Source organism: Ornithorhynchus anatinus, chromosome 21 (assembly GCF_004115215.2).
Source record: "Ornithorhynchus anatinus isolate Pmale09 chromosome 21, mOrnAna1.pri.v4, whole genome shotgun sequence".
Classification (NCBI taxonomy): Eukaryota; Metazoa; Chordata; class Mammalia; order Monotremata; family Ornithorhynchidae; genus Ornithorhynchus; species Ornithorhynchus anatinus.
Window position 1 is genome coordinate 15,554,923 of NC_041748.1, and position 27,606 is coordinate 15,582,528.

Sequence of the window (27,606 nt, forward strand, 5' to 3'; positions counted from 1 at the left end):
TCTTGGAGCCCCCCCATAATTAATTAGTATAACGGTGAGTTGTGAGCACTTACTCCATGCCGTGCTCCACCCTAAGCACTGAGATCCTTTTTCCATGAGCCCCTGGGATGGGGATGGGCAGGCTGGGGCTGGTCGCCTCGTCAACGGGTCATCCGTCCACTTCCTCCAAGACAGCAGCAGCAGCTGTGAGTGATTGGAATGATTTATTTGCCAGATGCAGCCCCCACCCGTCCTAGGGAGGACCCCGTCAGAGAGGGTCACCCCAAAGGAGAAGGGGAGGACTTCCTCGGGGGGCCGGAGGTGGGGGGGGGGGGAGGGTTCTTCACAGTTCATCTTTGCTCCCATCCGAGCTGTTAGTCCCCAATTCCTGAAACAGCAAAGTGCCTGGATCACTCAGTGTCCCGGGGTGGGACCCCCGACCCAGCCTGCCCCACCCCCGAGGAGCCCCGGGACAGTGAAGGATGGGAGAGTGGCAGGAGGAGGAAGAGGGACGCGACGCGACGCACCGAGGACTCGGGCTCCTCAGCTGGCAGGACGCCACCGTTGTCCAGGAATTTGGAGAAGGCATCCAGGTCCCGGGCACCTTTATACTCCACCACCTGCAGGGCGGGATGGGGAGTGGGCAGAGGGTGGCAGGTGGGTGGTCCCCGCCCCCAGCCCCGTCCCCTGCCGATCCCAGGACACTTACGGACCTAAGAGGAGTTCTGGAAACATTACCCAACCTTGGCTTCACCAACACCGTCCTCTCCCCGTTTATCCTCTCTCTGGCCTCTCCTTCTCAGTCTCTTTCGCGGGCTCCTCCTCTGCCTCCCACCCCCTAACTGTGGTTGCCTTGCTCACACCTTTCCCCCTGCCTGGAACTCCTGCCCTCTTCATCCCTCCACAGACCATCACTCTCCCCCTCTTCAAACCCTTCCTGAAATTGCACCTCCTCCAGGAGGCCATCCCTGATTAAATGTCTCTTTTCCTGCAGGTCATGACTCCCAACTTCCCCGCACCCCAGAACACACCCACAGCCTTTCTGCACGTTCCTTCTTTTAGAGGAAAGTAGAGAAGGCTTCCTGAAGGAGGTGACCCCGCCTCTGGCCCTCACCTGGGCCCCCACCTTCCTCTGCACCCTCCCACCCTCAGCCTGGGCATCCACTTTCCTCCCTGGCCCCAGCCTGGGTCCCCACCTTCCGTCACGCCTCCCTCTGCCCCCCGCGGACCCTGGCCCGGACCTCTACCTTCCTCCCCGGCCCGGCAGGGAAATACTTGAGGGTCGGGAAGCCAGAGATAGTAAAGTCTTCCAGCTCATTGGCGGTGGAGTCGAGCTCGGCGATGAGGATGTCCTCCTGCTCCCGGTACTTGTCCGCCAGCTCCTCCCAGGCCGGGGCCATCTCCCGGCAGTGGGTGCACCACGGGGCATCTGCGGACAGGCTCGTTGAGTGGGGCGGGGGGAAGGGAGGGGCAGGGGGAGAGTTAGCGTGCGGCTCCCGTCACTCCCTGCCACCCTCTGAGCCGGCCGGCTTGTGCCACCAACGCTACTATCCCAATCAACCAATCAGTGCTATTTACTGAGCGCTTACCGGGGGCAGAACACGTACCAAACTCCATCCGGATCCACCAATCACTGATAAATATTGAGCGCTTATTGTAGTCAGAGCACCGTACTGAGCACTCTGCCGCACTAAGGATGTCCCACCGGCCCCTCAAACCCCCGATGCCCGAAGCTGACCTGCTCATCTTCCCTCCTAAGCCCTCCCCTCACCCCTTCCTGCTTCTCCTCCCATCTCTCTGATCGCTTCTCCTCTGCCCCTTTTAGTCTCCATTCATTCATTCAGTAGTATCTATTGAGTGCTTACTATGTGTAGAGCACTGTACTAAGCGCTTGGAATGTACAATTCGGCAACAGAGACAATCCCTGCCCAATGACGGGCTCACAGTCTCCATCTAAACCCACTCCCTCAAGGGGCTTATATATTCCCTTGGTTCCAACCACCACCTCATCAACGCCCGAGTCTTAGCAGCCTGGGAGTCAAAGGACCTGTGTTCTAATCCTGGCTCTGCCACTTGCCTGTTCCGTGACTTTGGACAACACTTCACTTCCCCTTTAGAATGTAAATTCTCTGTGGGCAGGGAACCATATCTTCCACTCTGTTTCACTATACTCTCCCAAGCGCTTAATACAGTGCTCTGCACACAAACAGCATTCAATAAATTCCACTGATTGATTCTCTGAGCCTGTTTCCTTGTGTACAGTGGAAATTGAATACCTATGCTCCCTCTTCCCTAGACTGAGTGGGACAGAGACCGTGTCTGCCTTAAGTTGTACCTGTCCCAGCGCTTAGTACAGTGTACATTCCAAGCGCTTACTACGGTGCTGTGCACATAGTCAGCGCTCAATAAATACTACTGAATGAATGAATGCTTGGGTCAAGGAAGCCCTCTCACAGATGCCACAGTTATTATCATTATTTTTAGTATTATGATTATTATCAGAGTCAACCCAACAGTGACCTCCAGCACTTGCATTCAGCACTCGTGTACATCAATATAATCCATCTATCAATTTCTGTTTTCCTACTCCACAGATCTGGGGAATAATTCAACAACGATCTGCTTCTATGAAACTGTGGCTTAGTGAAAAGATCTAGGTCTGGGAGTCAGAAGACCTGGGTTCTAATCCTACCTTCGACACTTGTCTGCTGTGTGACCTTGGGCAAGTCATTTGGCTTCTCTGTGCTTTGGGGTCCTCATCTATAAAATGGGGAATAAATCCTATTCCCTCCTGCTTCGACTGTGAGCCTCATGTGGGACAGGGACTGTGTCCAATCTGATTAATTTGGATCTACTCCAGTGTTTAGTACAGTGCTTGGCACATAGTAAGCGCTTGCCAGATACAATACTTCTTATAATTATTATTCTGATAATAATAACAATAATAATGATGGTGTTTGTTAAGCGCTTACTATGTGCCAAGCACTGTTCTAAGCGCTGGGGGAGATAGAAGGTTGTCCCACGTGGGGCTCACAGTCTTAATCCCCATTTTACAGATGAGGTAACTGAGGCACAGAGAAGTGGCTTGCCCAAGGACACACAGCAGACAAGTGGCGGAGTCAGGATTAGAACTCACATCCTCTGACTCCCAAGCCCGTGCTCCTTCTACTAAGCCACGCCTCCTCTCTGGTTAGAGTGAAAGCACGTTGTGGCTAAGTAGGGAACAGATGTTGTGGTCTTATGGTACTTTCCCCAGCCCTTAATCTCTTCGGTGCGGTGTCCTGCCGTGGGCATTTTACTGCTTCTGCACCCCGAGAAACTTCCCCACTTCACCACAGAACTTCACCACAGAACTTCACTCACAGAACTTCACAAACACGTTCTTGGTCTCGTCGAAGGCCACCTGCTCGAAGTTCTTGCCCACCAGAACCTTGACTGGCCGTTGGTCCCAATCCGGGGGGATCTCCTGACTCTTGAGGTAAGGCTGAGTGGGAGGAGCCAAGGGTCGGAGGTCAGGGTTAGGAGCAGGAGCCGGTAGCCCCCCTCTCGGCCGCAGGGCAGCGGTGGTACCCCCCACCCCCATCCGGGGACCCAGGGTAAGCCGTGGTCGTAGCCCCGGGGAGAGGCGGACAGCTGGGATTCGGGGCCCACCCCCCCAGTGCCCACCTTGATTTTGCCCCCGAGCACATCCTGGCAGAAGGCGGTGACCGAAGCGGCGGTGACAGGGCCCGGCTGGGGCATGTACTTCCTGGTGGTCTCGACGTTGATGAAGCGCAGGGTGGGGACGGCCGTGGCGTTCAGGCCAAAGTACTGCAGCACGTGGTCGTTGTCCCCTGCCACGTCCACCACCACAAACAGCACCTGGGCCAACCGGGGTCTCGGCATCCCCTCCCAACCCTGCCCCCGTCCCCAGCCCCCTCGCAAGGCCCCAGAGGGGACGCCGGGATTGGAAGAGAGGCCTGCGGGGGGGGGCAGAGTATAGATGAGCAAGGGCGGGGCAGGGGAGGTCTCTCCTCCCAAGTGCTCTATCCTCTTCCAGTCTGTAGATGTGGGGGAACCATAGGTGCTTGGGGGAGACCGACCATAGGTGCCATGGGGAGAAGGATGTCGTCCCCAGGTACGTGGCAGGGAAAGAGCACCGCTGCCTGGGGGAGATGGACAGCAGCAGGCCGCAGAGACTGTTGGGAGACCAGCGTGGCGGGGAGGGCCCCCCAGGTGTGCCATACCTGCCCGCGGAAGGGCGCGGCAGCCTCGTAGAAGGCCGGCCGCAGAGCCCGATGGGCTTCCAGCGTCTGGTTGACGAAGAGCAGCAGGTGGTTGAGAACCTTTGCCTCAAAGATCTTGGAGGACGTCTGAGCACAGGCAAACAGAGTTAAAGGGGGCTGGGGTTCCAGCTCCCAACTACCTAGGTCACACAGCAGACCTGTGGCGGAGCGGGAATTAGAACCCACGTCTTCTGACTCCCAGGTCCAGGCTCTTTTCACTACTTTCCTCCCACCCACGTCCCCAACCCTGGCTCAAGCCCCTCCACCAACCCCGAACTTAATCCCAAGATCCTCCCCTCATGGGGGGCTGAGGGGGAGGAACAGGGAAAGGTTTGGGGGGACCTGGGAGGCTACTCGGGGTCAGGATGGGCACCAGGGCGTGGTCGGGGCGGGGCCAGGAGGGGAGGGCAGATGGGGAGGGCCCCGTTGGGGCAAGACCAGGTGAGGAGAGGGGGTGGAGGGGTTGGGGGTACAGGGTTGGGAGGCCAGGTGGGCGTGGGTCGAGGGGAGGGGTCTCACTTGGCTGTTGAACTCCATGACCAGCTCCAGGCTGTGCATCAGCAGGAAGTGGGAAAACTCCTCCAGGTCCAGGTCCCCGTCCACCGGGAAGTCCACTCGGCCCTCATCGAACTGTGGGGAGGGAGAGGAGAGAATTACTGAGGAGGGGAGGCGGGGAATCTCCCCCCACCCCCAACCTTCCCCTCTACACACATACACACTCTGCAACCACCCCAAGGCCCAGAGATGGAGGAGACTTGCTTAAATTCACCTAATGCATTAAGGAGGAGTCAGGTTTTCTGGGCCCCCAGAATCCAACCTGCCCCAGCCTCTCCCTCACGCCCACCTTCTTGAACAGCACCACGGTGTCCCGGGAGACCCCATATTTCTGGAAGAGCTCGGGCCGGTCGGTGAGGCCAAAGGAGAAGTCCACGGCGTCCTCCGCTATGGTGGTGACCACGGCTGCGTTGTCGCCTTGCAGATCCTGCCCCGGGACCATGGCCTGAGTACGGGGGCGGAGAGGGGCCGCCCCCGGCCCCAGGGGACCCCCAGACCCCTCGCTTCTACCCTCTCCCCCTCAGATCCCGAGACGGAGGCCGACCCTCTGCGTCGGGTTCGGGACCGCCGGGCTCCACCGAGCTTGGACGGGTCTGGGTTTCCTCCCGACCTGGCCGGCCTCCCTCCTCCTTCCCAGAATCCTTCCCTGGGATTGGCTGTGCTGAAGCCGAGGTCACCAGGTGAGGGATCGGCATGCTATGCAAACCGGTGGGACGGCACAGAATGTTCTAGAAACACCTGGGCCTTTCCCCACGTCAGGCCGAGGGGAGCCCCCCAATCCCTTTGGCTAGCAAGACCGAGGAGTCGGGTGAAGGATGAGAGGTGGAGGGGGTGTGGTGAGGGATCTTACCGTGGGCACAGAATATGTCTACCAACTCTGTTAAAGTGTATTCTCCCAAGCCTTTAGTACAGTGCTGGGCACAGAGTAAGTGCTCAATAAATACCACTGATGGTAACGAAGGGAAGCAGGGGGAGGGGCGAGGGAGAGATGAGAGGTGGGGAGGGGGCAGGAGTCCGAGGCCAGGGGAGGGGAGGGGAGGATGAGAAGCAGCACGGCTTAGTGGAAGAAAGCACAGGCCTAGGAGTCAGAAGGACCCCAGCTCCGCCATTTGTCTGCTGTGGGACCTTGGGCAAGCCACTTCGTTTCTCTGTGCCTCAGTCACCTCCTCGGTAAAATGGGGATTAAGACTGTGAGCCCCACGTGGGACAACCTGATTACCTTGTATCTACCCCAGTGCTTAAAACAGTGCTTGGCAGAGAGTAAGCGCTTAACAAATGCCATCATCATTATTATTATTATGAAGGAGGGGAGGGGACGGTGTGAGGACAGGAAGCAGAGGGGAAGGGAGGAGGTGTGAGGGGCAGAGAGCAGTAAGGAGGAGGGAGGATGCCGGGGGAGGAGGGGAGGGGCTGGCCAGGGGCCCCAGCGGCGGGTCCGGCCGACGTCTAGGGGCGGTGGCTCCTCTCACCGAGAAGAATCCGAGGACCACGACGGGGTCCTGCGAGTCGATGAAGCGGGTGGCCGCAGCCTCGTCCTCCAGGAGGGTGGTGCTGGGCCCGGCTTTGCGCAGCAGCCAGCGCACGATGGCCCCCGCCTCCCGGCGCCCTAAGGGAGCCCGTCACCACCTCGTTCAGCCCCGGCCCACGCCCGCTCGGGTCCGCCCCGGCCCTGACCGACAGCCTCAGCTCGGACCCCAGCCCTAGCCCGGCCCCAGCTCAGACCACGGTTCTACCCTAGACCCCCTGGGTCTCTGACCTCAACTCCAACCGTCCGCCAGCCTAGCCCAGCCCCGGCTCTACCGCCAGAGACAGCCTGCTCCCAGCCTGGGACAGCCTAGTCCAGCCCCTGCCCGAGACCAAACATGTCCCAGAACCCCAGCCCGGACCCGAGCCCGGCCCAGCCGCAAGCCTAAATCCAACCTTCCAGCCCCAGCCCTCCCCGAGCCTCACCCAGCCCCAGGCCCACCTGCCCAGAGACAGACCCTAGCCCCAACTCTCCCCCAACTTAGCCCATCCTCAGCTTAGAGCCTATTTTTGTTCTACTGTTCTCCTAAGCACTTAGTACCGTGTTTTGCACAGAGTAAATACTCAGTAAATACGATTGGATTGAATCAAATAGTCCTAAACCTGCCTCAGAGTCCCAGCCTTAACTCCAGCCCTCCCCCAACCTATCCCAGCCCGCCTAAGCTCAACCTGCCTCAGAGCCCCAGCTCTGACCCCAGTGGCAGCCAGCTCCCAGGTGGCCCACCCCCAGTCTCTCACCCAAATAGTCCACGGGGTCCGATCTGTTGCCGAGTTTGAAGAGTTTAAGAGCTGGGAAGCCGCCGACGGCAAACTCCTCGCTCAGCTCCTTCTCCACCACACCGTCCACCTTAGCCAGGCGCAGCTCGGACGAAACGTTCTTCAGCAGGGCGGCCGCCTTGGAGAACTCGGGGGCCAGCGCCTGGCAGTGCCTGCACCCCGGGGCATCTGGGGGGCCAAGCCAAGCACGTTGGCCACAGGCTGCCCCGTCCCCGCTCCGCCCCTGTGGGAGGGACTCGCCCCAGCCCCTTTTCCCCAACAGGGCCTCCAGGGACATGCCAGGGGCCCTTGGGAAGTCCCCTCTAGACCGCATACACTGGATCACACCTCGCTTCCCGGTGGCAAACAAGTACCGAAACACATCCCTCTCTTCTTCCGCAACAGGACTGAGCACTCGCCTCCTCCCTGAAACCCACCCTGATTAGCTCCGGACCGGCCCAGGCCCTGTGAGGACTCAAGCTTCAACAGCCAACCCTCCCATCATCGCTGCCCTTTCTGGTTTCTGCCACTCGGACGCACCCGTCTGTCTCCGCCTCCACTCATGAGCCCCATGGCTGCATTTGCACTGATGCATGGGCAAATAATAATAATAGTAACAATGATGGGATTTGTTAAGCGCTTACTACGTGCCAAGCACTGTTCTAAGCACCAGAAGCATAGGTGTACACATGGGCTTGTGTTATCTGGTCTCTCCCACCAGGGATGCCAGGCCCTCAGGACAGAGGGACACTGACAGGCCGAGGGCCGCTGCTTTGGCAAGTGAGAAGCTAGATTGTGGGAGAAGCTGGGAAAGGGGCACAGGCAACGCCCTCCGGGCCAGGGGGTGGGAACTGGTCCGGGAATCCCCCTCTTCCATCAGATCCCTATCTGCGGTGTATGTATTTTCTGCAGGATGTGTACAGTGTCTGTGCACATATCTGTGTGTCTGGCCAATGAGGTCACAGGGCAAGGGGGCCTCTGCCACTGAGGGTCTCCTCTCCTCAATGTACTCTCAACCCCCTGCACCCAATCTCCGCAAGTTCTGGGAACAAGTGGGACTGCTGGAGTGTGAGTGCGTGTGACTGACAAGCTTGTGCAAGCAGATGTGTGATTGTGTTGCAGGGCCTAGGTGAGAATGTGCACGTGACGGTGGGTGTGCGGAGGTGACCAGTTCTCTCCTGGCAGGAGCTGGACCTCTGGGAAAGTAGCAGCTGGTTGGGGTCGGGCAAAGGAGTGCCGCTCCCCCCGCCCCCCCAGACCAGATGCTTCCTCCGATGACCAGCCCCCCAGCCTCCCAGACCACATGGACGCTCTCCCGACCACAGGGAGCCCCCTCTGGTCCCCAGGGAGGCAGTAGAGACCCCAGCCCAGCCACCGCCCGCCCTGCCCACCCCCCCGCCACTCACAGAACTCCACCAGCAGGTACGGGTGTGCCCTCAGGGCCAGATCAAAGTTGTGGCGGTGCAGAACGAGGATGTCACCCTCTTCCAGGACCTTGTCCGCAGGGGGTCTCCCCGGCCCGGTGGCCTCCTCGTCTGCCGGGGGTCCTCCCGCTCCCACGGCCTCCTCGCCCGCCCCTCCAGGGGCCAAGACCCCCACCAGCACCAGCAGCAACAGCGACAGGAGCCCGGGACGGTGCATGGTGTGAAGGTGCAAGGCGGGTGGGGAGGACTGCTCCGCTCTCAGGGAGAAAGAGCCAGGCCAGGGGGTGGGCCGGGGGGGGAGGGGAGCCTGGTACCAACCCCTGGGCGCCACGTGGCAGCTGGTCCTGCCTGGGGCGGGCGTGGGGAGGTAAGGCTAGCAGAGGGGCCACGGGCCACAGAATCCCCGGGGGTAGGGTGGGAAGCCCTGGACCGCTCTTCTCCCTGGCCTTGACAGTGAGGCGGGTCTGAGCCCTTGCCCAGGGCCACGTGCCATCCCCTCCCCTGACCCCTGGCTAGCCTTGGAGGGTTTGGGGGGCATTAGCGGGCAGGAGGCCTCCCCCACACACTTGGTTTACCTCAGTTGTAGCTGCCACCTGCTTTCTGTCCACCGGCTCCCTGACCCCGCACACCTCACCCCGACCTCCACCAGCCCCTGGGCTGACCCGACCTGCAGGAACAGGGGGTTCGGCCCCGCCCTGGCAACTGTGCCCGGCTCAGACCCTCCAGCCGGTGAGGTGGCCTCTGCTGGAACCATCTTCAAGCAGGGCAGGGAGAAAGAGAGGGAAGGAGGAAGAGAGGGAGGGAGGGAAGAAGGGGAGGGAAAGGCTGCTCTGGCCAGACCCAGGAAACCAAAACCCCCATTAATGGAAGCTCCCTGTGGGCGAGGAACATGCGTGTGTGTCTGAAGTCTCCCCCAGACAGTCAGAACAGTGACCTCTGCATGCAGCAAGCAATCAGGACATGCCATCGTGGCTACTGCAGCAGGAGGGGGCCCAGTCTTGGGGGGCAGGAAGTGGGGCAGCCCAGCAGGGGTGCACGCCCCGGCAGCAATGCAGGACAAGGATCCGGGGTCCAGGCTCGCCCAGGTCGGGGGGGACTAGAGACTGGGAGAGGTGCCCGCAGCCCTGCTGGGCACTCGGCTCCGCTGGGCACCAGCTCCAGGACAGAGGCTCTGGGTGAGGGGCCTTTGAGCAGCGGCCTCAGAGAAGGACAGCGCAGCCACGAGACAGAACCCGATCGAGTTTAATGGGGTGGACGTGAGCACAGACAGGCGCGGTGATGGGGTGGGTGGGGGGCAGCGGGTGGGCGAGGGGTTGGGTGGGGGAGAAACGCAGTGCCCCGGAGCTGGGCCCCGACACCCTCCCCAATGGGGGCCAGCGCCCCCATGGCATTCGCACACAGCACTGGCGTGTCCGCTCCCCCCCGCCCCCCGGCCCGCCAGCTGGGCAGCAGCGGACGAGAAGGGACTGGGGCCTGACAGAAACCACACAAGGCAACTCAAAGGAACTTTGGTACAGAGGAAATGGGCTGCAGGGGCAGGGGGAGGGCCTTCCCTCCAACCCCGCCACACCAGGTGCCACGGGCCACTGGGCACCAGGCACCGGGCAGCAGCAGGGAGTGGGCAGGGGCACCGGCTGGTCACTTGGGCCAGCTCTGCCCCACGGGCGGCCCGGGGCCGGGACACAGAAGACAGGGTTTGCATAACTGGGCAGCACAAGGGGCGTGAGGGCCCCCTCCCGCCGTTGGTCCCTGCGGGGGCTGGGCAGAGAGCGGGGTGGGCAGGGGCGGGCTCCCTCACGTCACCTCGCTCCCTGCCCGAGCGCAGGCCAGCGGAGTGGACCCGAGCGCAGGCCAGGGGAGTGGACGCCCCCGCCCCCAGAAGGGCCCCTCCCGCTCGGGGGAGCCGGGGGGTCTGGTGCGGGGCGCGGGGGACGGGCGAGGTGGGGGAGGGGGACAGGGTTAGTCTTTCCAGTCCTTCTTTATGTGGAGGAGCCACTCCCAGGAGAGGTGGTCCGTCTTGTCGTCGTCGGTGAAGAAGGATTTGATGCGGTAGTGGCCCCGGACCAGCACCCCCCTGGGCGCCTCCTCCAGAGGGGTCTGGTACTCGTACTCCTCCGCCCGCGGCCCGTAGCTGCCCACCATGTACACCGCCTTGTCCACTGCAGGCGCCCAGCCGGGAGAGACACCAGATCGGGCGGGGAGAGGCCCGGGGGGAGGGTGGTCCATGAGTGTGCTTGTGTGCATGCATGTGTGCATGCGTGTGTGCTCCCCACAGCCTGGCAGCCCCTCTGGGAAAAGGACGGTGGCCCCCTCCTCCCTCTGCTCCTCCCCTAGCGCCCCCTACAGCAGGCAGATTGCTCCACTGAGGATGGGGGTCTAGAACCCTGGAGCCCTGGACATGAGGGTGGCTACCCCGGGGATCCCTCCCCACCCCCTTGCCCCCCTTTCTTTCTTCCCCATCTGTTCCCCGTCCTCGTGCCAGCTAACTCACCACGCAGTCCCTTGCGGTACGTGTGGTGCAGATATTTCAGGCCGCAGACGATCTCTTTGTTCACCTGGGGGTGGAAGGTGGCAATGGGGACGGGGGGATTAACAGTGCCCTGGAAACAGTCACACGCCTGCCAGCCCAGGGGGAGCCACAGTGGATTCTGGGTAGTCAGTATGGACCGCCATTGTCACCGATGACGATCCCAACTGGAGATCCAACTGGGATCCAAGTGGGCCCCTAATCCGGGCCAGCAGGGACTGAGACTCTGGGGAGAGACTGCGTTTGGGGGATGCAAATGATAAGCCAATTTAGGCTTTCAATGATATGCAAATTTCAACTTTTATGGTGGAGGGAAAGGGCCGAAGAGGCACCCACCTTGAAGGAAATCTTCACTCTGTAATCCACCCCCTCCTTCAGCACAAAAGCCTGGTTCTTCAGAGCCTCCAAGTCACCTGCCACGACAGGGAACACCAGGAATGGGATTGGGGGAGAAGGGAAGTGACACTTCCTCCACCTGGCCCTGCCACCAGTCTAAACCGTCCGCTTCCCGGGACAGAGGGCAGGGAGGGGAAGAGCCCAGAGCCTCTGGGGACTCCAGCACCGTCCGGGCCTTCAGCCTTGGCTTAGGGAAGAAGCCCAACCTAGAGGGAATAGGGAGAGGAAGGGAGGAGAAGCAGCGTGGCCTAGTAGATAGAGGCCAGGCCTGCAAGTCAAAAGGACCAGGGTTCTAATCCCTGCTCCACCACTGGTCTGCTGTGTGACCCTGGGCAAACCACTTCACTTTTCTGGGTCCCAGTCCCTTTATCTGTAAAATGGGGATTAAGAGTGTGAGCCCCATGTGGGACATGGATTGGGTCCAACCTGATTAGTTTGTAACCACTTAAGCGCTTAGTACAATGCCTGGCAGATAGTAAGCACTTAAATACCATGATTATTATTATTATATTATCTATTTCAGTGCTTAGTACAGTGCCTGGCAGATAGTAAGAGTGCAATAAATGCCATGATCATTATTATATATTCTAGCACTTAGTACAGTGCCTGGCAGATAGTAAACACATAACAAATACCATGATGATGATGATGATCTACTCCAGTGCTTAGTACAGTGCCTGGAAGGTAGTAAGCACTTAAATACCATGGTGATGATGATTATTATCTATTCCAGCACTTTGTACAGTGCCTGCTGGCACTTAGTAAGTACTTAGCAAACACCATAAAAAAGGAGGTAGGGTGGGCTCAAGAGGATGGAACCCCAAGGAGAGGGTCCTGGGGGTCCCTTGGGGTGGTGGGGGTTACCTGCCAGGTCCATGGTGATGGGTCCAGGGGCCTCTTCGCACACCAGGGTCAGACGGATCACCTGCACGCCAGGTAGGCTGGGGTCTGGGGACAGAGGCAGGCAGCGGTGTGAACCGGATGCAGACCATCTCCCAACGGCCCTGGTGGTCCTCCCCTAGAGCCGCCCTCCCCGACCTCCTGACCCCGTGCCAGGCACCCGGGCTGCCACGCTCTCCGGGGAGAAGGGGTTGGAGGGCGGGCCAGTTGGCCAAAGGACTCAACCAGCAAGCTGGGGAGAAACAGGAAGCCCCAAGAGCTGGAGGTGGGGGTCACCCCAGGGTTGCAGCTCTGTGGGAAGACCCCGATCCCCCAGACAGATGGAGGGGTGGGGAGGCACCCTAGTGCTGGGAACATCCCAGAACCCCATTAGGGGAGTCAGCTCGAAGGCAGGGATAATCTCTCCTAACTTTGCCGGATTCTCCCGAGCGCTCAGTACAGTGCTCTGCACACAGCAGGCAATCAGGAAGTTAGATCGCTTGTTTGTGTGCTTGGTCCTGTCTGCCCTGCCCTCTACGCATTTGACTGTGTCCCCCTTAAACACTCTGATAGTCACCCTAGGGTTCTAATCCCAGCTCCGCCCCTTGACTGCTGTGTGAGCTTGGGCAAGTTGCTTCACTTCTCTGGGCTTCAGTGACCTCATCTGTAAAATGGGGATTGAGACTGTGAGCCCCATGTGGCACAGGGACCACGTTTACCTCGATTTGCTTGTACCCACCCCAGCGCTCAGCAAAGTGCCTGACACGCAGTAAGTGTTTAACAAATACCACAGTTATTATTATTATTACGTCTGTCTCCTGTAGATTATAGACTGTAAGCTCCTTACAGGCCAGGATCACACCTACCAACTCTGTTGCATGGCCCTTTCCCAAGCATTTAGTCCAGTGCTCAGCACACAGTAAGTGTTCAACAGATCCCACTGAGTGATGGTGATGGCTTGGTTGTGGGGTTGGGGGTCCCCCTGCCGCCCCTCTTTGCCTCCACCCCGCCACAGGGTCCCGGGTTCCTACCTACGACCTCGGGCACGGGCCCCAGCAGCGCCTGCTTATACTTGGTGAGGCTCTCATCGTCCTTGTCCAGCTGTTGAATCTCCTGAAGGCTCTTCTTTTCGGGGGCCTGGTAGGCCAGCTCCACCTCGTCCCCCTCCTCCTCTTCCTCCTCCAGGGCCGCTCGCACCCCCTCCTTGTCGGCCATGAAACCTGCCCGGAGAGAGGGGACGAGAGGGTTAAGGGGGGCAGATAAGGGCGGGGAGGTTGAGGGGCTGGGTCGGGACCCTCTGGAGTCTGACCCAATAGAGAACTGGCACAACGTAGTAGAAAGAGCCCGGACCTGGGGGTCAGAAGACCTGGGTTCTCATCACGGCTCCGACACTTGTCTGCTACGTGACCTTGGATGAGCCACTTCACTACTCTGGTGCTCAGTTTACCTCCCCTGTAAAATGGGGATCGAGACAGTGAACCCCATGCAGGACATGGACTGTGTCCAAGCTTGTACCCATTCCAGTACTTAGTACAAAAGTAGAGAAGCAGCATGATTTGGTGGATAAAGCACAGGCCTGGGAGTCAAAGTCACGGGTGCTAATCCCGGCTCCACCCCTTGTCTGATATGGGACCTTGGGCAAGTCACTTCATTTCTCTGGACCTCAGTTACCTCATTTGTAAAATGGGGATAGAGACTGTGAGCCCCATGTGGGACAGGGATTGTTTCCAACCCAATTTGCTTATATTAATTCATTCACTCATTCACTTGTACTTATTGAGCGCTTACTGTGTTCAGAACACTGTACTAAGCACTTGGAAAAGACAATACGGCAATAAAGAAAGACAATCCCTGCCCACAGTGGGCTTTCAGTCTGGGAGGGGGTGGCACGGACATCAAAACAAGTAATCAGGCATCAATATAAATAAAAAGAATTATAGATATAGGGTGGGGAGCGGGGGAAGAGCAAGAGGAGAGAGTCGAGTTGACACAGAAGGGAAGGGGAGCTGAGGAAGAGGGGGCTTAGTCTATATCCACCGAGCACTTAGTGCCTGGCACTTAACAAATACCACCATTATTACTATTATTGCAGTGCCTGGCACATAAGTGTTTAATAAAAAAACAATCAAACAAAAAAAACTTCCAGTGGAGACTCCTGCCCCATTCCCTGGTTGACTGGCAGAAGGGGTTGGGGGAAGGCCCAAGGGTGTGCCCCTCCTCCCCCCCTACACACACACTTCTCCTCCCCCCACACCAGGTGACTAGCTCCCTTAGGGCACCAGTTCCCTGGGAGCAAAGGGGCTGGTGACCCCCCAGATCCCCAGATGCTGGGCTAAAGCCACTAAGAAACAGCACGGCCTAGCAGAAAGAGCCCAGGCCTGGGTTCTAATCCCGGCTTGCCTCTTGCCTGCCGTGTGACCGTGGCAAGTCACTTCACTTCTCTGGGCCTCAGTTTCCTCACGAGGGAGCCCTGTGCGGGTCAGGTTATCTGAGTTGAACCTTATTATCCTTTACCCCAGCGCTTAGGGCAGTGCTTGGCAACCGAGATGACAATTTCCACTGCAGGGGAGGGGTGGAACTCGGAGCAGGGAGAGGGTTGAGGAGGGCAGGAAGCAGTCGATCGAAGGGGCTTCCAGTCCTGGGGGGAAGTTCTCCGGTCAGGTCAGGGAGGGGACCTGAGGGAAGCAAGCCTGGGGGTTCAGCCTAAACAGCTGTGGAAATTGGCACCTGTGCCATTCCCTCACCCGAAATGGCAGTCGACTGCCCCTCTCGCCTGCTGCTTCCAATCCAAGGCACTCCGCCTTTCTCTCCACACCTTTTTTTGGGGGGTGGCATTTGTTAAGTGTTAACCACGCGCCAAGCACTTTACCAAGCTCCGGGGTGGATTAAAAAAAAAAAATGAAGTGGGACACAGTCCCTGACCCACGTGGGGCTCACAATCTAAGGGGGAGGGAGAACAGGAGGGGCTCACAATCTAAAGGGGAGGGAGAACAGGGATGCAAATCTTACCGTTTTACGGGGGAGGAAACCGAGGCCTCAAGAAGTGACTTATCCACAGGCACGTAGCAGGTAAATGATGGAGTCGGTATTAGAACCCAGGTCCCCTGAGTCCCGACCAGTCTCTTTCCACTAGGCCCTAGGGGGTTGAAGTGAGCCAGAAGCTCAACCTCTCCTCCGTCACCTGAGCCCAGTGAGCGGGGAGGGGGAAGGAGAAGGGGAAGTGGCAATCACAGCCTGATGTCTCCCCCAGAAGACACCTCCCCCCCCAAATACAGGCCTCCAGCTGGTACCTTTTCAGGTCCCCAGCTGCTGGGCCAAAAACACTGAGAAGCAGCGTGCCTTAGTAGAAAGAGCCCAGGCCTGGGTTCTAATCCCGATTTGCCTCTTGCCTACCCTGTTACCACGGGCAAATCGCTTCACTTCTCTAGGCCTCAGCTTTCTCACGTGGGAGGTCGGGGCGGGGTCTGTGTTGGACCTTGTTATCTTTCATCGACCCCAACGCTTAGGGCAGTGCTTGGCAACCGAGATGACAATTTCCACTGCATTCCTCGGCCCCAGTTCACCCCCACTTCCCCTGGCTTCCAGCTGGGGGCCCACCGACCTCCCCCCCCCCCCCCCCCCCCCGGTACAGGATACGACCCGCCTGGAGGAAAGATGGGCGCTGGAACCAGCACCTGCAGAGTTAATCACGGGGCACCTGCCTGGCTGTGCGGGGGCGGTGCCTCGGTTGCTTGGCAACGGCACCTGGCTATGCTAATGAGGGAGCAGGTGGGTGGGTGGCTGATGCAATAGGGTGAGAGAAGACTCGTCGGGGGTCGGCGGGTGGGAAGGAAGACCACCCCCCTGGGGTCACAACAGAACTCCCGGCAGATGTCTACAGGATGGTGGGGCCTGGGGGGGGGGGTGTACCCATTCTCCAGGCCGCGGGGCATCCGGCGCCCCGACCTGGAGGGTGGCACGACTGGGCACTCATCTTCCCCACTGGGGGGCCCGGAGGGCGCTCCCCGAAATTCCCCAAGAACAAGGATCGGGTGTATTTGCGGGGTTCGGAGAGGGGGTGCCCCCTTTCCAGTAGGTCCCGACCCCAGCTCCGGCCACGGCGGGGGGGAGGTCAGGGGGCCCGGACCCCCACCCCCCAGTAACCCTTACTCCCTGTTTGGGAACAGCAAGTCTCAACAACTACTGAAGCAGTCGGGAGGGGGGTCACAGGCAAGCAGGAAGCCCCAGGGACCCCAGGGCAGACAATAGTGAGAGGTGGGCAACCTCCATATCCCCCAGGACCCTTCCCACTGAGCAGAGGCACCCAGTTTGGGATCAGGGTTCTACCCCCACTATCCCCAGTCCCTCCCCTGGCTGGGCAGGCCTGGGGCCCGGCGGAGAGATGACTCCCCATCTCCTCCCTCCTCTCGGCGCCCCCCAACCGTCTCCCCGGACTCTCCCCGGGGTTTGGGGAGAGGCTTAGAAGAAGGGAAACCGCCTCAGCCCATCAGAGCCTCCATGACTCTTCTGGGGGACTGAGCAGCAAGCCCCTCTAGATTCCCCCAAATCCCCCCAAACACTGCTGGGGTTGGAGCTGGGCCTCTAAATCCTGGGGGGCATGCATGCCCCTCTAGATACCCCTGACACGATCCCCTGGACAGGACCGGACAGGAGGCCAGCCGTACGGGAGTGTGTGTGGGGGGACACTTACCGGGTTGGGGGTCGCGCCTAGATCCCCCAAATCCCCCCAAACAATGTTGGGGGTGGACCCGGGCCTCCAAATCCCGGGGGAGGGGTGATGACTGCTTGGCCCCTGGCCACGGTGGGGCATATGGGGGAACCCCGAGCCCCACACATCTGAGTCTCAGGATCCTCTCTCCCCGTCCCCCGTTCACACTCCTTCCATCAGCACTCCAGCGCTTAGAACAGTGCTTGGCACATAGTAAGCGCTTAACAAATATCATAATTATTATCCGGGCCGGGCGGAGGAGGGTGGTCAGTGAAGATCAGCAGCCGTCACCGGGGCAGCCCTAGATCTCGGGGGCTGAGGTGGGGAGGGGGCGTCTCGCCCCCCAATTCCCCCCCCCACCCCGAGTGAGCCCCTCCTGAGCGGTGCCCCCGGCCTCCACCCCGAGCCGGCCCGCCCTAGGGTGAGGACATCAATGCCCACGAGGAGGCCCGGCGGGCTTCCCACCCAGAGACAAAGAGCCCAGAAGGTGCTGCCAGGGCGCTGTCAGGGCGCTGCCAGGGTAGCAGCGGGGCCAGACCATCCCCCCGCCGGGGCCCGCGCCCCGTTCTCGTTTCGGGGCGCGCCAGGAGGGTCCCCCGCCCCCACCCGGGGCGGCGCCCGGGGATGCCCAGACCCTTCCCACGGAGGGAAGCCGGGTTGGCACGACCGACCTGGGCAGGGCCGGACCGGACCGGACCGGATCGGGGGCGAGCGGGGGAGGAGGGGACCCTTCCTGGGTCGGGGATGGCGCCCAACACATGGCCGGGGTTGGGGTGGGGGGCGGGAGGGGGGGGGGGTCCCAGGGGTGGAGGGAGCCGCCCAGAGCTCTGACAGGCCGGGCAGGCCCCCTCCCGGCCCGGGGCTGGGCCGGGGCCGGTCCTGGCGGGCCCGGGGGTCCTCCTCGGGGCCGGTCGAGGGTGGGGAATGTCCTCGGGGTGGGGTGGGATGGGGGTCTCCCGGTGGGGGGGCTCACCTCGCGCGCAGACGGTGAGGCGCACGAAGTCGAGCAGCTGGCCGCCCAGTTCGCAGAGGTCCGAGCCGAGCATGGCGCCCCTCGGCCGGCCGGCCGCCCCCTCCTCCTCAGAGGCCCATGGACGGACAGGGCGGCGCCCCCCGCGACTGGCTGCCGGGGGGCGGGCCGGGCCGGGCCGGGGGGCGGGGTCCTGCCGGGGACGAGGCCCATTTGCCGGCTCCTCCCGCCGCCCCCCGCCCCATCATCCGCCAGAGCCAGACTGCAGTGAGCTCATGTCTGCCCTGCCCCTGCAGACCGCCGCCGGAGGCCCGGGCACCGCACGGGACCGGCCACCCCCGGCCACCCCCGGCCACCCCCCCGGCCCCCCTCCCGCCCCCCCTCCCGCCCCACGCCGGGCTGGGCGCAACGACATCCGCTGGGCGGCTGGGGGACCGGCCGTGCCCGGGGGAGGCCGCTGGACATCGGGGGAACGTCCGGCCCTGGGGGAGGCCCCTGGACAACAGGGGGACCGTCCGGCCCCGGGGGAGGCCGCTGGACATCACGGGGAACGTCCGGCCCTGGGGGAGGCCGCTGGACAACAGGGGGACCGTCCGGCCCCGGAGGAGGCCGCTGGGAGGTGATAGGACAGTTGGGCCCTGGGGGAGGCTGCTGCACACTGAGACTGTCCAGCCCCAAGGGAGGCTGATGGGAGGCAGGACAGTCCAGCCCTGGGGGAAGCTGCTGGGCCACAAGTGGAAAGTCCGGGCTTGGGGGAGGCTGCTTGTCCGGGGATGGTCCAGCCCCCAGGGGTGGCTACCGGGTGTAGGGGCACTCTGGCCCCGGGGGGAGGTCGCTGGGCATCGGGGGAAGGCCCGGCCCTAGGGGAGGGTCCTGGCATCAGGGGAAAGGTCCGGCCGCTGGGCAGCAGGGGAAAGATCCAGCCCCCGGGGAAGGTCCGGCCCCAGGCCAAATCTTAGGGTGACCCCGCTGGAGTCCGGCACTCGAGAGCAACAGCAGTGATGAGCCGAGTGGCAGGATGGGCAGCTGGCAGCCATCGAGGTGCCTGTCTTTGGCCCTGGCACCCGGTGGGGCATCTGCCCTCCTCCACCTCTCTGCCCACGTAGAGGGCCACCCTTTCCACCCTGCCCTGCCACCTCTTTTTGGAAACCATAATGGGGAAGCAGCCTGGCGGAGTGGACAGAGCACAGGCCTGGCAGTCAGAAGGTTCTAACCCCTGCTCTCCTATTTGTCTGCTGTGTGGCCTTGGGCAAGTCCATTCACTTCTCTGGGCCTCAGTGACCTCATCTGTAGAAGGGGAATTAAGAGTGTGGGTACTATGTGGGACAGGTACTGTGTCCAACCAAACTTGAATCTACCCCAGCGCTTAGAACAGTGCCTGGCACATAGTAAGTGGTTAACAGATACCACAATTATTATTAAAACGTGCTCCGCACCCTCGTGCTGGGGGAAGGCGACCCCCTCAGCTGGGGAGAGGAGGTGGAGGCCGGGGAGGTCCAGGCATTATCCCCAGGGGATGCGGGCAGGTGTGGGTGGGCACGATGGCTCTCCAACGGATTCAGGAATATGGGATAACCGTTGGCTGGCTCAGAAGCAATGTTTGCGGTCAAGTAGGTTATACAGGGTCACGAAGGGAGTTGTTTGGGATCACGTTCCTCCTCTTGAGGAGCCTCCCGGGCTCCAGCCCCGTACCAATCTGGCTGCCCACATGGCCTAGTGGAAAGAGCCTGGGTCTGTGAGTCAGAGGACCTGGGATCTAATCCTGATTTTGCTACTTGCCTGCTGTTTGGCCTTGGGCAAGTTGAAAAATAATAATAATAATGATAATAATAGTGGTATTTGTAACACGCTCACTATGTGCCAGGCACTATACTAGGCACTGGGGTGGGTACAAATAAATCAGGTTGGACACAGTCCCTGTCCCGCATGGGGTTCACAGTCTCCATCCCCATTTTACAGATGAGGTAAATGAGGCCCAGAGAAGTGAAGCGACTTGCCCAACGTCACACAGCAGACAATAATAATAATGGTATTTGTTAAATTTGTGAAGTTCTTACTATGCACTTGGCACTGTACTAAAGCGCTGGGGTGGATACAAGCAAATCAGGTTGGACACAGTCCACATGGGGCTCATAGTCTCAATCCCCATTTTACAGGTGAGGTCACTGAGGCACAGAGATGTGAAGTGACTTGCTCGAGGTCACACAGCAGACAAGTGGCAGAGCCGGGATTAGAACCCATGACTTTCTGACCCCCAGGCCCGTGCCCTATTCACTAAGCCATGCTCCTTCTCAGCAGCCTTAGCACCCCCTCAGCTCGGCCCCTGGCCATGCCTTACCCCAGCCCGACATGCCCGCCTTCACCTGCCCGGCGATGTCAGGCCATCTGGAGGGAAGGCACAGGCTGGCAGTTGCAAGGTCACTGCCTTCAGTGGGGCAGCAGGGCCATAGTTCATGAAGGCCATCGCCCCCTCCTCTTCCTAGCTCAGGTGCCAGGCCAAGGAGAGCATGTTAGAACATACACATCTCCTGCCTGCCCGCAGTGGGTCGGGGGAGAGACGGAGACAGAGAGTGGCAGAGAGACAGAGAGAGAGGAAAAGACAGGGGGAGAGAGAGGCAGAGACGGGGAGAGAGAATGCTAAAGTGCTAAAGAGCTCGGTCCCTGGCGGGTGCCAGGAAACCAAGCCCAAGGCCAGAGACGGTGCCAGACGTGCCCAGGAGACCTGGGTTTCCTGCCTGGCGCTAGGCCCTGGGCCGCGCCCGCTGAGTCAGAGGAGGAGGAATGTGTGCATGGGGCTACGGGGCCGGAGCCCGGCGGAATCCGAACTCAGAGCCCCCCAGCCCGTCCTCTCCCCATCATTCTCCCAAAACCCAGGGACCCGTGGAGGAAACGGGAGAAGGTGCTGACACTTCCAGCTGGGGGTGCCCCCACCATGCCCGGCTTATTCCTTCCCTCCTCCCACCCAGAGACCCCCTCCCGCCACAACAAAAGCCGGGCAGAAGTGGCCTGGAACCTGGATGGGACTCAGTTGTTACTTAGTACTACCTGGGTCTGCCACCTTATTTTCTTTTGGACTCACCTGATTTCTTCCAGGGGGGTGGGGGAAGCGTGTTAAGACAGCAGGGTCTAAGGCAAAACCTCTCAACTGGGAGCAGGGAAGAGTTCAGTGTCTCCCACGCCCAGGGCCCAGAGAGGGCCACAGACCTTCCCCGTGGCACACAGCAATCGGGTGGGAGTTTCTGACCCCAAACCCGGGAAGAGGAGTGGGGCACAAGACCGGGGAAGGGGCCGAGGGGAGGGTCCCAAGGGGCTACACCGGCATTGCTCAAACCTCTCCAACTATCACCCACCCTTTCCTGCCTCTCCACAGAAAACACCCCTCCCAAATACCCGGGCCCGGACACCTGGAAGGAAAGGAGGTGGTGGTGGGGTCGAGCTTGGGAGACAGAGGACGTGAGTTCTAATCCATGCTCTGCCACTCGTTGCTGGGTGACCTTGGATAAGTCACTTCACTCCTCTGGGTCTCATTTGGAAAATGGGGATGAAGTCTTTGAACCTTATGTGGGTCAGGGACTGTGTCCAACCTGATTACCTTGTATGTGCCCAACTCGAATGGCTCGTATCCACCCCAGTAAAGTGCTTAACAAAGACCACAATTATTATTATTATTGTTATCTACTCCAAGGGCTCAAAACAGTGCTTGGCAGATAGTAAGTGCTTAAATATTATTATTATTATTACTATTATTATTATTATTAGGTTGGAGCACCAGCTCGGCTCTGGGTGGTTGAGATAGTTGCCATGCCCAGCCCACAGACCCCCAGTAACTGAGTTAGCCAGCCCAGAATTGCAGTTGAAGACATTTAGCCTCAGCCCCAACGGGGCCACTTGGAAAACAACTAATTATACCAACTGAAGAGCCCCCTCAAAAATAGAGTCCGTGGCCATGGGCACCCCGAAATGTGACGGCCATAGTGCCCGGCGGGCAGCGGTCCCCATCCCCACTCCACACCCACCACAAATACAAACGGCTTCCACAGCTCAGGCCTCGGTGAATCCCCCAGCATGTCTGCGGGGGGACGTAAATGCCCGCGAGCACACATAAACACCCACAGAACACCTCGGCTCCCTCTGTGGGTTGGACAAGGGGTGGGGGGAGCCACACCTGTTTGGCCATACTATCGGGGCGTGCTTGGGTCCCCGGCACACTCTGTCACTACGCCACATGGCTCCGAGTGTGATTCGCCGTGTCCATCGTCACCACCCACATCACCAGGGCTGGCTGAGCACCCACTAGCCGCAGGGCGGCGTTGCCCTGGGCCGAGAGACTGCTGAGCCCCAGCTTCACCTGAGGCACACGCACGCACACCCACCCACAGAGCTCTACTGATGCACACATATACAGCCTTACCAATGCATACAGCCATACAATCCTACCAATGCTCACACACACACACACCACACACTAAACCTTACTGATACACCCATACATACAAAACTCATCCACCCTATTTAATGCAAACACCCAAGCGCCCCTGGCCAGACCAATGCATGCATGCACACACAGACACCTTGTCCTAGCAATGTGCGTACACGTGCAAGTACACACATGCACACACAGCCATACCCATGCATGCATAAAGGTGCACTCTTTGCAGACCCACAGCCATCCTTCCCTAGGTGTGACTGACTCCTCTGACAGAGCAGTGGGCAGCAGGTCAGGGGTGGGATCCCCAGGAGAGGCCACAGAAGTAGTGAGGGGTGGCTTGGGAGACATATATATACATATATAATACTATTATATATAATGGTATTTCTTAAGTGCTTAGTGTGGGCCAGGCATTGTTCTAAGCGCTGGGGTAGGTACAAGTTAATGGGTTGGACACAGTCCCTGCCCCACATGATGCTGTCTTAATCCCCATTTTCCAGATGAGATGTGAGGCCCAGAGAAGTGAAGTGACTTGCCCAAGGTCACAAAGCTGACGCGCCAGAACCAGCACTAGAATGCAGATCCTTCTGACTCCCAGGCGGACTGGCCCCAACCGCAACCAGGAGGAGGGTGACCTGGTCCCGGGGGACAGGGCAGGCCTGGGGATCGGGGGAGGGTGGAGCAATCCGGATCGGGCGGATGGGTTCCGGGCTGAGCCGCCGAGCCGTGCGGGGGCGGAGGCCAGGCCCAGGGAGGGAGGAAAGGAAGCAGCCACTCCTGGAGAGACTCTTGTACATGGCTCCCTCCTTTTTATGGTATTTATTAAGCATTTACTTTGTGCCAGGCACTGTACTAAGCCTTAGGATAGATACAAGTTAATCAGGTTGGACACAGTCCCTCCCACTTGGGACTCTCTATCTTAATCCTCATTTTAAAGATGAGGTAACTGAGGCACAGAGAAGTGAAGTGCCTTTCCAAGGTCACACAGCAGACAAATGGAAGAGCTGGGATTAGAACCCTGATCTTGGGTCAACCAGATCCTTTTGACTGGCAGGTCCATGTGCTATCCACTAGGCCATGCTGCCTTCTTTAGGGCCTTTTAGGAACCTCCTAATCCTTCTCCTCTTTCTCTTCCTCCTCCAACTCCTCCTCCTCCTCCTTCCCCTTCCCACGGCTGGGCTGCAGAGGGCCAGGCTTGAAAACCACACTGCAGCGGCTCGAGATGACCCAAGGAAGCAGCAGGAAAGAACCCGGGCGCCCGACTCCTTGCCCAACCCCCGGACACATGGAGCTTCGGATGATTTATGTGGAAACAGAATTGGGCCCAGGGAGAGGGGAGGACCAAGGCCAGCTAATGTTACTAGCCAAGAAACAAGGGGTGAGGAGCAAACAGGGGTGGTGGGGTGGGGGTGAGGGGGATTGGGAGTCAGGCAGCTCCCTCTGGCAAAGAGGGATAGGAAATCAGGCAGTGAGGGGGTGAAAGCAGGTGGTGGGGAGGGGTAAATCAAGCACAAAAAAAGGACACGAAGTTTGATTTGGGGGTTTGGGTGAAGGGGAGGTGGTGGTGGAGGGGGGCCCTGTACCTGGGCCGGGGGTGTGGGGACTGGGGTGGGCAACCAGGATGGAGGGGGAAGGGAAGCCCAGACTTGGGAAAGTGGCGCACAGACACACACACACACACAGTCCTCCCTAGTGCCCCCTCCCCTGGCATGCGCGCACACACACACAAAACCAGTCACCCCGCGTGACCCTCCGTGGGGTGTCACCCATAGTTGTAGCCCCCTCCACCGACCCCTCACGCGCACACAAACGCAGCCACTCATTGTGTTCCCCCGTGTACACACACACACACGCACATACTCCACTGGTGGCCCCCTGCCCCCTCCGGCGTGCACACACAAAAGCGCGGTTACCCCTCAGGTCCTTCCCTCACTCACACACCGTCACACCTACAGCCTCGACGCCGCGGCCTCCCCCGATCCCCAAAACACAAACACACACACAATACAGCTCGTCAAAGGCCCCACCGTCACACATCCCACCCTCAGTGTCAGCCGGCGCGCAGGCAGAGAGTCACGGATTTAAACTCACCTTTTCCCACGGACACTCTCCCCCTCTATCCCACGGACACTCTCTCCCTCCAATCCACGGACACTCTCCCCTTCCAACCCACGGCCACTTTTCCCTCCATCCCAGGTCCTCCCACGCACAACCCTCCCCGTCTCTCTGTCTCTCCCTCCCCTCCTCTTCCTCCCTCCCTCCCTCCCTCTTCCTCCCGCTTGGCCCCCGGCCGCCCCGGCCCCCTTCGGGCTTTGCTGACCTGCTGTGCTGCGGAGGAGCGGACGAGGAGCGGACGAGGGCGGGACGAGGAGCAGCGGGGCCGTCGGCTCGGACCGAAGTGTCGTCTCTTCGCCCTGGGCGGGGCCGGGGAGGAGAGTTGCTAACTTCCAGCCAATCAGAGGGCTCCCCGGCCCCGGGACCCCCGCCCACCCCGGGACCCCCGCCCACCCCGACCTGTCGGGCAGGTCCCACCGACCCGACCCTCTCCCCCCCGCCACCGTCGGGGACAGCCGGGATCAGCGAAAACTGATCTAGCCCCGGCTCCTCCACTTGTCAATCGAACAATGGTATTTATTGAACCCTAACTATGTGCAGAGCCCCGTATTAAGCGCTCGGGAGGGTCCAATGCCACAAAATTAGCAGACACTTTCCCTGCCCGGAACGTTGTCCGCTGTGTGACTTTAGGCAAGCCACTTGAATTCTCCGGGCCTCAGTTATCTCACCTGTAAAATGGGAATTAAGACTGTGAACCGCACGTGGGACACAGACTGACCAACCCTGATTAGCTTGTATCTGCCCCAGCGCTTGGTACGGCATGGTGTAATGATAATGTTGGTATCTGTTAAGCGCTTACTATGTGCAGAGCACTGTTCTAAGCGCTGGGGGAGATACAGGGTAATCAGGTTGTCCCACGTGAGGCTCACAGTCTTCATCCCCATTTGACAGATGAGGCCACTGAGGTACTGAGAAGTGAAGTGACTTGCCCACAGTCACACAGCTGACAAGTGGCAGATCCTGGATTCGAACCCATGACCTCTGACTCCCAAGCCCGGGCTCTTTCCACTGAGCCACACTGCTTCATAGAGCACTGGCCTGGGAGTCAAAAGGCACGGGTTCTAATCCCGACTCTGCCACCACACGTCTGTTGGGTGACCTTGGGCGAGTTGCTTCATTTCTCTGTGTCTCAATTATCTCATCTGTAAAATGGGGATTCAAACTGGGAGCCCCACGGGGGACAGGGACTATGTCCAACCTGATTTGCCTGTATCCACCGCAGCACTTAGTACAGTGCTTGGCACACAGTACGCGCTTAACGGATACCATCGTTATTATTACAGTCTGTTTTGTCTTATGCTGACGAGTCATCTCCGACCGAGAGCGACGCCACGGACACATCGATCCCAGAACCCCCCCGCCTGCATCTGCAATCATTCCGGTAGTGTGACCATAGAGTTTTCCTCATAAAAATCCGGAAGTGGTTTACCATCGCCTCCTTCCACGCAGTCGACTTGAGTTTCCGCCCTCGACTCTCCCCATGCCGCTGCTGCCCAGCACGGGGGAGTTTTGATTTGTAGCAGGTGGCCTGCCACTTGCTAGCCACTGCCCAAGCTAAGAATGGAATGCGCAGGCCTCTGCTTGACTCTCCCTCCCGTAGTCAAGACTGGTGGAATCCTGGAAACTCTCCAGGTGGGACCCTGAGAGTGGATTATTACAGTGTCTGACACATACTGCGCAGAGACTGTCACTGTCTATTGTTGTATTGTACTTTCCCAAGCACTTAGTACAAAACACAGTAAGCACTCAATAAATACGATTGAATTAATTGAATAAATGAATTGATTAATTAATACCATTTAAAAGGGAAGGAGCGCTGAGCCCAGAGAGGCCACTGGACCAAGGAATGCGAGGGTCCGGGAAGAGAGGACTGATCCTGAGGCTACAGAATTGATTCTAGAATTCATCTGGGAATAATAATTAATAATAATTAGGGTATTTGTTAAACGCTTATTTTGTGCCAGGCACCATACTAAATGCTGGGGCGGATACAAACAAGTCGGGTTGGACACAGTTCCTTGTCCCATGTGGGGCTCACAGTCTCAATTCCCAATTTACAGATGAGGTAACTGAGGCACAGAGGAGTTAACTGATTTGCCCAAGGTCACGCAGTGGACAAGTGGCGGAGCCGGCATTAGAACCCATGGCCTTGGAGACCCCAAGAACCAGGCAGGACCTGGAAGGACGAGCCTCCAGGCAGGGGAGCAGCCAGAGAGACTGCCGGGAGGGCAGACCAAAGAGGAACCAGAATCGGAACTCAGGTGCCTGGCCCCAGCTTGCACTCCTTCCTCCTTCATGGGAGGAAGGGCCAAGGAGCTGGGCGGGGGGGGGGGGGAGGTCATCCTGTCCTTTTGCCCCCACCCTTCTCCCTTCTTGTGGCTCTGGCGTGCGGTTCTGGGATAGGCTGGGAAGATAATAATAATAATAATCAATAATAATTATGGTTTTTGTCCTGAACTAAGCGCTGGGGTGGATACAAAGCAAATCGCCCTGTCCCTCATGGAGCTCACAGCTTCCGTCCTCATTTTACAGATGAGGTCACCGAGGCTCAGGGAAGTGAAGTGATTTGCCCAAGGTCACAGAGCCGAAGTGGCAGAGTGAGAATTAGAACCCAGGACCTTCTGACTCCCAGGCCCGTGCCCTATTCGCTGGGCCGTGTTGCTTCCATGGAGACAAGCAGGGGGCTCTGCTGACTCGCTCGTTGGCCTCCATTAGCCCTGCCAGGGTGGGGAGGGTGAGGGGCTACTTAAACCCAGGCATCTGAGGTCACACAGACCCCTGTGTCCAGGCCCTCCCACCCCCATCCCTTCCCCTCCCCCAACCGGCTCCTCAGCATTACTCTTCCCAGAATCAATCATTCCATAAATCAATCAACAGCATTTACAGGCAGTCTCCACTTTAGGATGCAATGGGTTCTTGAAAACTCCATCCAAGTTGAAATATTTTAAGTGGGAGTCCATTTCGCCTAGGTCAGACATTTCGTTTTTATCAAAATGACCCGGAACTGGGGTCTCGATCAATTCTAGATGAGTGATAGTGCTACAAATCGCGTCAGAGAGGTTCCATGACAGGGTAGGCG

At 59.3% G+C, this 27,606-nt stretch overlaps 2 protein-coding genes across 3 annotated transcripts; both read right to left on the bottom strand.

The window, feature by feature from the left end:
- Positions 1-184: 184 nt before the first annotated feature.
- Positions 185-9,625, bottom strand: PDIA2 (protein disulfide isomerase family A member 2). The gene is made up of 11 exons (XM_029049262.2): positions 8,486-9,625; positions 7,062-7,268; positions 6,269-6,405; positions 5,089-5,226; positions 4,764-4,874; positions 4,206-4,331; positions 3,646-3,840; positions 3,343-3,463; positions 1,227-1,408; positions 507-599; positions 185-367 (listed from the first exon to the last, which is right to left on the bottom strand). The coding sequence occupies exons 1-11, from the start codon at positions 8,718-8,720 to the stop codon at positions 323-325; spliced, it is 1,590 nt and encodes a 529-aa protein (XP_028905095.1). The 5' UTR covers positions 8,721-9,625; the 3' UTR covers positions 185-322.
- A 103-nt stretch (positions 9,626-9,728) lies between these two features.
- ARHGDIG (Rho GDP dissociation inhibitor gamma) lies at positions 9,729-24,826 on the bottom strand. Of its 2 annotated transcripts, none has more exons than XM_001515441.5 (6): positions 24,733-24,826; positions 13,337-13,525; positions 12,291-12,374; positions 11,367-11,443; positions 10,995-11,058; positions 9,729-10,662 (listed from the first exon to the last, which is right to left on the bottom strand). In XM_001515441.5, exons 2-6 carry the CDS (start codon positions 13,518-13,520, stop codon positions 10,463-10,465), a joined length of 609 nt encoding a protein of 202 aa, XP_001515491.2. In that variant the 5' UTR covers positions 13,521-13,525; positions 24,733-24,826; the 3' UTR covers positions 9,729-10,462. The 2 variants fall into 2 exon arrangements, with proteins under 2 accessions (XP_001515491.2, XP_028905109.1); XM_029049276.2 differs by lacking the exon at positions 24,733-24,826 and adding an exon at positions 17,987-18,141.
- Positions 24,827-27,606: the final 2,780 nt, after the last annotated feature.